This window comes from Idiotropiscis lumnitzeri, chromosome 13 (genome assembly GCF_059441095.1).
Source record: "Idiotropiscis lumnitzeri isolate Australia: NSW breed Sydney's pygmy pipehorse chromosome 13, RoL_Ilum_1.0, whole genome shotgun sequence".
Classification (NCBI taxonomy): domain Eukaryota; kingdom Metazoa; phylum Chordata; class Actinopteri; order Syngnathiformes; family Syngnathidae; genus Idiotropiscis; species Idiotropiscis lumnitzeri.
Window position 1 is genome coordinate 3,422,821 of NC_142403.1, and position 11,370 is coordinate 3,434,190.

An 11,370-nucleotide genomic window follows, 5' to 3' on the forward strand; every position below is an offset into this window, starting at 1 on the left:
AATAATGAATAATTCACTTGCATAATGCTGCTTTACACATTGACTCCACATGCTTGAAAAAAAAAAGAGGTAGTCTATTCTGTGTCCCCCACCACCACCACAACCAGCACCCCTGACTACCAGTCACTTTCAACCTTTGTGAAGGCAGCGGCAGAACATCTGCTAAGTTGCCCCCATTTCCAAGCCTGGTCAGAGAGAAAGAAAACTGTGCATGTGAGAGCATGAAAGCAGAAGGGAATGGAAATTGGACAGACTCTATATTTGTACGCGTGTGTGTGTGCGTGTGTGCACCTGACTTCGTTTTTGGAGCTTCGCAGCTGTTGGGTCTTCCCTCCTGATGGCTGCCCATTGTTCCCACTCTCTGTGTCTCGGGCTAGCCTCTCTGTCCCGACCGCTTTATGGGCTTTCCCTTTTTCTGAGTGTGCACCGCAACTAAATTTATGTGCTGGACACAAGCCTTTCTCAAAGTATAAATTTGGCTGCATAATGGCTGTCAAAGAGCCTTGTCCAGAGGCCTGCAGCTTTATGTCATGGAGAATCGCATTATTATCGGTTATTCATTCATATTTTACAATGAAATAAAATCATAAAAGGCTCACTGCAAATAAGTCTTGGCATTCATTTGAGTGACACAAATTGTGGATGTGGTGATTTGAACTAAATACTTTAACTACATGTGCAATGATTTGCATTTTTATCACATACGGAAACAAGTATACCATTAACTGAAATCAAAAGAAATTTGGGATGTAATGGCATCAAATTGATTCAGCCAACTAAATTTAAAAAAATGAAATCATATGGGGGACTCACATTTGGTTCCAATGGACACTGACTAAATTCCAAAGCAATAAAAGAGTCGGAATGTTAAATGTGAAAAGTCGTTCGTGCTAATGCCTCTGAATGTGTTTGATGGATAAACTCCAGATCAGACTGATTTTATATTGCAGTTGATACAATAACTTGAGAACGATAACCTCTGCCAAGGTTGAGGAGGGGATAAATGTTGAATATTTATTTTCAATAGAAAAAAACAAACAAATATTGGAGTGTTTGTTGTCAAATCACTATGAGGCAATCAGTGGAATACTCGCGTCAGTTTTTTTTTAGTTTTTTTTTTAACACAAACGTCCTACATTCACAGATACACCCATTGCAAGGCCCGAACAATGAAAATACTTTTGTTCGGCAATCTCCGGTATTTTTTTGGAAATTACGTCATTTACAGAACGTTGAGTCACCATTGTACTGTATCTGCTTGAGTGGCTAAAACAAGAAAGTAGGACACGCGAACGGACCAATTTCTTTCTGGCAAAGAGATTGAATTTCAAGCCAGTGTTGACGAGTGTTCTTTGCCACAAGCACTTCGAAGATCTCTGTTTTCTCAAGCGTTTGCTTCTGATAAAGGGCAGCAAGTGTATAAAATAAAAGCTGGGACTGCAGTGCGACCCCTATCTCCTTGTGCTGTATGTGGGCCCTTCTATATCTGCTATCCCGATGGAAACTTCGGCCTCGGCGAAACGACTCCCTTGCGTCTCCAGACTACAGTTAGGCGGCGAGCAGGAAGGGTTAACAGTACAATCCGTTTTGAAAAACTTGAGATGTCTTATTGCTATTCAAATCAATCAATAACCCTGGTTGTGGTTTTCTAATATATTTGATTCAAAATAATATATACATGGATTGAATCCTGTACAAAAAAATAAAATATGATTGCATGTATGATTGCTGTAAGGGTATGCAACTAACAATGCTGCAGAAGGCTTTGCGATATATTGTGCAGCGTGGCTGACAATGCAAAAGAAAAACCTTACCAATGACAATGTAGCAAACCAACCCAGTATAACGTGTGGTCTCAGTACTAGCAGAATAATCTCACGTGCGTCATTTACAGCACGGCAGAGCATTGAATTTAAAAGAATAACGCAACGCTAATAACCTCGGCCTATATTTCTTACCATTCTTCCAGTTTCGATGAGTCTAGTCTCTGCTCCATGTCCGGTGTTCTGCCAAAATGTCCTACCCGTGCGAATCGTCCTACCAGAGGCTGATTTGACAGCCAAACAATATTTTCGGTTTCCTGAGTATATGGTTCGTACATGTATGGTCCACGAACATAATTTCAACAAGCTCCGCTTCCTCCAAATCTTCAAATATGTGGATCCCCTCACTTTGTGAGTCAATTTCTGACTGCTTTAATAGACTTTCTGTGTTAAGTACTGCCATAGTTACCTTGGAATGGTGTCACACTTTCGTGTTTGGGGGAAAACTATTATTTTGTCAAATATCCAAAATAAAATAAGTTTTCATGCTTTATTATTTGTATCATGTGTAATTACTTTACATGTGACACCAAAAAAATAATTTGGCATTTTCTGAAATTACTTCACACTAGGTCTTTAAGCGCTCTTGGATCATGCAGAAGGACAATGAACCGAAATAGCCAACAAGTCCACCCCAGAACTTTTTAAAGTTCGGATTTAAATCCAATTGAGACGCTATGGTGTGATATTCAACGGGGCAGTTCATGCTAGAAAACCCTCCATCCAATATGGCAATGTTGAAACTATTCTGCAAAGTAGAGTGGTCCAAATTCCCTCCACAGCAGCGTGAAAGACTCATCGCCAGGTATTGCAAACGTTTGATTTCAGTTATTGCTGCCAAAAGTTATGTTGAGGGGGGAATTACTTTTCACAGGGGTCTAGATAGGTTTGCATTGTTTTCCCCCATCGGAAAATAAAATCATCTAGAAACTGCATTTTATATATGCCTGCGATTGGCTGTCAACCAGTTCAGGGCGAACCCGGCCTACTGCCCGAAGATAGCTGGGATAGGCTCTAGCAGCCCCCCACCCCTTGCAACCTAAGTGAGGAAAAGCAGTACAGATAATGGATCAATGGGTTTAATGTATCCTTGTGTTGTCTCAGTGTGATATTAAAATTGGTTTGATGAAATGAAACCATTCTCAGTGATAAATATAAAAAAAAACACACACACACAAATCAGTAATGAGGGGGGGCAATACTTTTTCACAGTACTGTACATATAAAATTACATGTGTCTGAGCGTGTGTATGTGAGTTTTAATTTCTGAACGTATGCTTGAGGACAAAACGTTTGGCAATTTTTTTGTTTGGACTTTTCTTTCTACACTTTTTTCAAGGGAAACAAATCCAGAAAACAAGAACAGTATTTGTTTTTAATTAACTTTTCGAAAACATATGAAAGTGTCAGTTAATGAGGTGCAATTTTGTGCAAACGTGGGAAACTCTTTCATTGCTGCTAAGTTTTGTGTGTGTGTGTGTGGGGGGGGGGGGGGTTAACCACTTAAAAACACAAATGAAACTTTATTAAAATTAGAGGTAATGAAAATTCATAGAGATTTATTACATTTAGAAACCCATTGTTCTCAGATTCATTCAACTTTATCAACATGCATGCATTTGCGATCTTGGTTCTGTACACCACAATGATGGCATGCCACTGTTTAGTTTACGTATAACTTACTTCAGCACGGGTGGAAGAATTGTGAAAAGGAAATAATGATCATATTACACATGTACAAAGGTCAGAAATGAGACAAATTCTTAAAATCCTGAACTTCTCAAGAAAACACGTCCATCAGTATGACTTCCTAGAACATAAAGCAGTGGATTTTGAGTGGTGTAATGGTGCCATCTAGTGCAAAAAGTCGCACAACACAGCTCTTTGTGGCAGCTAAATGGGGGCAGATTCTACTGTCAATTCTATGACAAATACGGCACAGTATTCAGTACAACCCGTGACAGGTCAACATAAAAAGACGCAAACCCTTACACAAACACGTGTTAGCGAATGACATGTAAATTAACATTAAATTAACTACACATCATGCTAAAATTTTCCATGACCACACTCTAATCTCGTTGCACACTTGAGTACAATGACAATAAAGGGATTTCTCATTTCAAACCACCTAAAATATATCCCTTCTCTATGGTAACAATTCTAATTAAACTTTGTTTGGTGCATCAGGGAAAGTTGAATCCGCTCTTTGGAGTGACATGAATTGTTTCAAGACAGCCTGTCATTGTGAAATACAAAAGTTAGTCCGAAAGTGGGGGGAGGTCTGCATTTGTGCATAAAGATAATAAAGATAATGGAAAGACAAACACCAAGATAAATTACATCACTTCACAGTCACTTTTGTCCAGTTGCGTTTAAGGACATCAATCTAAATGCCTCTTGAGCTAAAAATCTTTAAAGCAAAAAAACAAAACAAAACAAAACAATAATAATGATGAAACAGATTCCATTTGGAGAAACTTTACATTTCACTCAACCTTTTGCCTAAGGATTCGTTTTTCCTCTTCAACAAAACTCTTATCAGAAGTTGCTTGTCCCATGTCTCTCTTCCGCTTCTCCTTTTGCTGGAAACTCTCCACCCGACGTTTCTTGGCTGACGAAGGGGACGTCTTGGACTCCTCATCTATTCAGCAGATAAAAGGGTTGAGGTGGAATAGAAACAACTTTAAATGATTGTTGTAAACGTTATTCAACAAAAACAGAGCCAATAGAAATGATCCAGTCTCTCAAGTTCAAGAGCTGCTTTTAGATTTTTAGATTTTCATTTCACCATTAGTATTTTGCTAGAAGTGGTCTTTTCCAACAAAAACATGACACACATTTTTGAAGAGCCCCATATTTGAATAAGGCACACTTAGAAACATTATACAAATATACATGTATACAATGTATATAATTTGAATATTAGACTTGGCAGAGAAGTATGTAGCCGATTGTGTATTGTAGACGTTTAACAAGGAATAGAAAATTTTTTAATTTCATTGCCACATACTGTATAGTCCCTAGATATAGCCTATAGCCACTTTATTAGTAGCCCATAACCACTAAATATATAGCTAATATACAATGACTGTATAATAAATGTTGCTTTACTAGAACACTAAGAAAAATTGTATTTACATAATTGCACTAGTAATTGCAATGTCAGTGTCGCAAACACATTTTTAGAAGCATTTTAAAATCCTTTAAGAGGCACAGTATTGGCTGTATTTTTGAGGCGATACATCTCAACTGAAAGATGAAGCAGAGCCAAATTTTGCCTTTGTAATTTCCCTTCATAATGATGACTGAAGCTAATTCTGTTGAGATGTAGAAATGGTTTGCTACACTTCACTCTCCATATCAAGTAGGGCTGGGCGATATGACCTAAAATCAATATCGCGATAAATTGGGCAATTTTACCTCGATAACGATAAATGCACGATAAATTCCCCCTGAGGACCAAAATAAAAATAAATGCAGAAAATGCATATTAACTGCTTTTTTTTATTGACCAACTGGTACACATTACTTTCAATGAAAAATAGAAGTACAAAAATCATTTGAATAAACATTCAAAATAGCTTGCTTTGCATGACTTGAACAATGTCACAAAGAACAGGAAAAAAAGGGTACCTCTCACAAAATCTTTTCCTGCAAATAGATTGTGCCGAGATGGTGTAATGCCATTTGCAAATGCTTAGATTTGTGTAAAGGTATCTTGTAAACAATATAAATAATGCCATGTGCAAAGGCACTAGTCGCCTGTAAACAAAATGCTAAATAAAATGAAAAAAAAAAAAATCAATGGAATGCCAGTGCCAAACAAACGCGTGTGCTTCATCAGTAAAATGTGCCGTCTCGAGTACTCCGGTGCGCAGTCGCCACTTGTCGTCTATGTACTGCACATTTCAGGCTCAAACAGGGATGCATGTTGCGACTCGACCACAAGTCGGATGTGGATGCAAAATGCTCGACATGTCTCCGCTCCCGTCCCGATGTTGTCCATATCGGGAAGTGCTGTTTGCGGCAAATATTTTCGTACCTCTTGTCGGCTACGTTCCTGAGGCGTTTAAATCCTGTGCGCTCCACTGTAACTTCAGGAGCTCTATCTTTAGCTATGTGCTAGGCTATCCCGTCCACCACTGAGACGTTCTCTCGTATGGTTTCGCCTCCGTTAGTGGGCTGTTGTCACTTGTCCAACCTTGCTTCTCACTTTGAACTTTTAGCACAAGCTTCAAGTCAACAGCATGGTTGTGTTGTGGGTGGTGAAAAAGAAAAGGTTGGACGCGCTGTTTCAGGTGCTTACGACGCACTTTGTAGTTCATGTTCTTTTGCGCAAACATCGTCTTTATGGAACCCAAAACATTTCCAAACGACAGATGTCGAATTTCTTTTTGGGACAAGCGCGACAAGACCAATTTCAACTAACGTTACTTCGTCTTTAGCCGTGTCAGCCGCTTCTGAATTTGAATCGCCAGCTACGAACGCGTCTTGTGTTTACATTCTTCTACAGCGCCTGAGTCACGTGACTACATGCGCTGGAGCAGACTTAAAGAGGCATGAACATTGCCGCAGACAGAAAAGACTTTCCTTTTTCATTTTTTTTTTTTAGACACCGAATTTACCGACATGGGCAAAATGATGTCGGTCATTCTAATAAATTTCGGTAACGGTAAATTTTCGGTTAATCGCCCAGCCCTAATATCAAGGTTCAATTTGTGAACACATCACAGTGACTGTCCTCAAGGAACTGCTTTAAAGCTTGGGGAAAAAAAGTTGCACCTTCCACTGCAAACCTCACGGTACGTTACCATACTGCCACATGTAAATTTTCTTTTTATGCATATAAAACAACAAGCTGCACTGACCTGAGTCAGCATGTTGCTCTTCTGGAGGAAGAAACTGGGCTTTTCCTGTGTTTGCCTTTGGTGCATCTTCACCGTTGTCCTCATACACATTGGACCATTTAATGGCCATGTCCAAGCCTGGAGGAGGTCCCTTCTTCTTCTCGGGCTCTGCTGTATAACTTTGGGGAGGTGGGACAGCATTGGTCATCCATGGCTTAAACTCCTTGGGCGCCTGAAAGAGCAGAAACAAGCAGAATGAAACACAGAGAACATATTCAGCAGACTGCTAAAGAAAGCTTCTATATAAAATCATCGATGAAAGAAGTGGATTTGGTACGTGGGCTTTTACAGAGGGTACTTACCCGACTCAATACACCTCTTTAGACCACTACTGTCACAGTGCAATTCTAGAAACCATCAATACTAAAATGCAATATTAAATAATGCAACATCACCTGGAGCAGTTTAGAATCAGTATTTATCTAATAACATGACAAAGCATAAAATCACCACACTCACCAGAGATGCTAATTATTAAAAGGTATTAATTTGTACATGTGTTCGCACTAGTCAAAGTTGGCTGGAACAAAGTTTGTTCTGACCAACCACCCAAAGGACCGGAAATGGATAATTGAGGGCCAGCTAGTGAGCATTAACTTGAAATCGAATTTGTTAAGAAATGAACAATCCCATTGCTAACAGAGTTCTAAGTTGATTATAAATCATATCGATCAGCGCAGTTAATTCTGAAGGCTCCTGAGAAGATTAAGTTGATATGCCAGCACGTATAGTTTGAAATCTGACGAGACAAAAACAAAAATCTAAAATCCACACAAGCATATTAGTAGCAGCAGTTTCAGACAAAGGAGAACAAACATTAGAATTTTGGGTGTAAATGTAGGTCAGGCTTTTCCAGATAGTTTCCTCATTGGAAAACGTACGACAGACAATCACTCACATGAGTCTGCAGATTCAGTAATTCCCCTGAAATTACGCATATGTTATACGGTATATCAGGTGCCTCGGCATATTTCAAATAGTGGTGTATTTTGATTAAATGAGCACAAATCATTAACTCCAAGAGGAGGGATTTATTACCCTTTTTAGAGCATACTTTTGGTTTGGCATCTTTTTTTCGGACATCAGAAACATTCAACTCATTCACTGCCAGCCTACGTAAAATGAATGTACTTTTTGGCTTCTATACCCGTCAATGGCAGTGAATGTTAAATGAAAGGTTGGTGTTAAACGACACCAGACTCCGGAGACTCGTATTTTCTCATGGTTAAGTTATCCCTCCATTTGTATTTTGTTACTCATATTATTTGCCTCGTTTGTCTATGGCTGGACCTCGGATCAATACATAACGCTGATTAATTGACCAATTTACCTCCTCAGGAGCTTTAACCGTCAATTTATCCCAGTCAATCTCCTTATTCAGAGGATTGTAGAGAAACGCTGGTTTGGACACCGAGTTAAAGAGCTCGTCGGGCTTAGGCAAACGTTTTTCGCCGGCTTCTCGGTTGTCTTTATCCGAAGAGGTCGGTTCACTTCCCGTTGTTTCTGTCTCTGCTTTCTGCTTCGGATCCCTCCGGCGGTGCTCCTCGTCCGAGTCGCTACTGTCGCTCAAATCGTCGTAACTCGAAAAGAAGCCTAAAGAGCCAGTCTTCTTGTCTTCAGACATTATGCAGGGCTATGTATTATCTTGCGCACATCGGCAAGCTAAACTACACACAATGTTGATTAGTGCAACACAAACCCGCATTTAATGGTTTTCGTTTACACAAACTTACTCCATTTTGAATCAGCCTCCAATACAGTCGCAAAGTGCTTTGTTCAAATATATGTCCTAAAAATTGTCGCAAAGACTGGGCGCCATCTTGAACCGGGAGTCCATAAAGGTCCCGCCCCCACACAGTATTTCTTCCGTATGAAAAGCTTAAAAAATAAATCCTAGCTCACTGCAGTAATCCTCATTCGGTTTTTTTGTTGAAAACGTCAGACATGGCATGTTTCTTCCCTCAAAAATGTTTACTGTTTTAGTAAACAGTAAATTCAAAATCATACACTATCACCTCCAGGTTCCATCAAGTGTTAAAATATCTGTGGGCCAGAGTATGTACATTCAGGGAACAGCAGAACAAAAAAAAAATATGTATGACAGTTGGATAATTAATAAAATAGCTTACAGTATTTTCTCTGGCAGTTGGTGACCTAATTAAAACTAACCTGGGATCACCGTGTGGAGGCTATTACCCTGAAAAGTTGCTTTGTTAAAATGTTAGCTTGTAACCCAGCATAATAATAATAATAATAATAATAATAATAATAATACATGAAGAAAATAAGTAGATTAAGCAAAAAAAAATAGTGGCGTGTCTGGAGAATAAGTAAGAAAGTGTGGATTAGTCAGTTTCATCGTTTTATTTGATTGGTTTATTTATTTGTTCAGTAGGGGACAGTGCATATGAATGGACAATTCAGTAGTTTTGAAAAAAATAAACAAAAATAAAATCACGAGTCACAAGCTGATTCCCATGGCAGAATGTGCAGGCTACATCCTCAAGGGAGGAAAGCTAATCTGTCAATTAAAATGATCATTTAGATTAACATTATCTTGTTTTGCAAATGACCACAGTGTGATAAATGTTTGACTGATGTTAAGGGAATTTAGTGTGTCTTTCCCGGGAAGAAAAATTTTCGGGAAAGGATCTTCCACACAGTATATTGGACATTTTCTTCTGAAGAAATAAGTTTATAGCACTCTGACGAAACCATGACCACCACGACCAGTGGGTGTTTAATTATCAGACGTATGGATGTTAAATGTAAGTCTTCAGTGTGTGGTTATCTCAAAATTTCAACTTCACTTACAAAGTCAAATAAAAATCAATCAGGGGCTTTTTTTTGGTAAATTGCACTGCTAAAACTGCTGCTGAGCAGGGAAATAATGAAACTAGATGCACTTACACCTTTTGGCCACTAGATGTCAATGTAGTCAAGCAAAAAACCAAAAAAAGCAAAAGTCAAAGGTGCGGAAAAAAAGGCAACACACAGTAGAAGTACTAAAAAATCTTTATGTATTTCAGTAATGCAGTTTCGCCGGTTTCTAGAACTGTCACCTGGTCATTCACTTTCCACTGCAAGCCGCCATCAGCATGTCATGTTTCTTTCATGTTCAAAAGTCAGCGAGACTGAGAGGGAGCAGCCTTTGGCCTTGTGCACAGGTCAAACTTCTACCTGACAGAGCACAGCATCAAGGACACATAAGTCATAAATTTAACCCAAACAGCCACTGCTTACGTTCCATTCTTGAGCCTACTCTCTGTCCCTTCATGTCATGCTTATGCAGTTTAGCATTTTAAAGGTTAGTTGGGTGAATGCTCGGCTGTTGAGCCTCAAGATTTACTGGAGGTCCAGTCCGAACAAATCCTTAGGGTGTGATCGCATTTATGGGAAATATTTGTCTTTTCTTCTGCTTGGGAACTATGCAATACTGCTGTCAATCTCAACAGTGCTTAATGGAATTGTTTTATTCCCCTTTTTTTTATCTCCTTCATTGGCAGATTTACTGTATTATATTCAAACGTAATGGAGACCAAAAAGACAACAATGCAGTGACTATTTTTGAAAGATAGTCTCCCAAGACTGCAATGGTGTCTCTCGTTGAAATAAACAACTGTAATGTCCCACTAATAAACATGTTTGCAATAAATAATTAGTTTTAACATCTGAAGCCATTAAAAAAAATAATGCAAATCATCTACTGGAATAAAAGAATTGTGTATGGGTAGACTTGGAAAGTTTTTGAGCTGAATTAAAACACATGTTGAATGGCTAAGTTAACATGAATTCAACTGGTGACCTATATAGTGACTCTAATGCTTGTCATCATTTCTCCATCTCCAAGAGTTGTGCACAACTGGAAGTCTTCATTTCCATATGTTCTTTTAAAAGTAGACTTTGGAATGTATATTGTTCACAAATGTGAGACTGTTACAACGAGAAAAAAAAGCAACCTTATAAAGATACTGTCCATCTGTTTCTTGCTCACTTGAGCAAGGCACCATCCCATCCTCACGTGATGCAACACTGTTCGGCCGCCTTTTTCACTCCGTATCGCTCCTTGCATGCCTACAGGTGTGTGATCTGGCTCTGTGTCGTTTGCAACACCTATTATTATAATGAGTAGAACAAATAAGTAAATAAAACTAAGGTACAGCAAGAATATATTTAATTTCTAGAAAAACATCCAATTAACAAAGGAAGATTAATTACATACAGCACATTTTTCAAGTTAAGTTTTTAGAATCTTTGATGTAATTTATTTGGTTTGCAAGATAAAATAGAGTTGGAAATGGCCTTTTTACTGAAAATACTTGTTATTTAGTTTTTCTTTAATTGGTCTATATCAGGGGTGGGCAAACTTTTTCATTGGCAGACCACAATGGGTTCTAAAATTTGACGGCGGGGCCGGACCAGGAACAGATGGATGGAGATGGAGGTAACCTCACCTCATTGGAGAGAAAAAAAAATTTAATTTTAAATGAACGTGAACTTAAGCATTACAACAATATATAAGTCTTTGAAAAACCGCAGTATTTAGAAAATAAAACATTAACAAGGTTTATTCATTTAATTTTTTTCAAATTCAGCGGTCCGGATTTAAACGTTTAACGGGCCGCATGTGGCCCCCG

At 38.6% G+C, this 11,370-nt stretch overlaps 1 protein-coding gene across 1 annotated transcript; it reads right to left on the reverse strand.

Moving 5' to 3' along the window:
• Positions 1-3,365: 3,365 nt before the first annotated feature.
• On the reverse strand, positions 3,366-8,578 carry c13h1orf52 (chromosome 13 C1orf52 homolog). The gene is made up of 3 exons (XM_088312282.1): positions 8,064-8,578; positions 6,695-6,905; positions 3,366-4,467 (listed from the first exon to the last, which is right to left on the reverse strand). Exons 1-3 carry the CDS (start codon positions 8,355-8,357, stop codon positions 4,313-4,315), a joined length of 660 nt encoding a protein of 219 aa, XP_088168408.1. The 5' UTR covers positions 8,358-8,578; the 3' UTR covers positions 3,366-4,312.
• Positions 8,579-11,370: the final 2,792 nt, after the last annotated feature.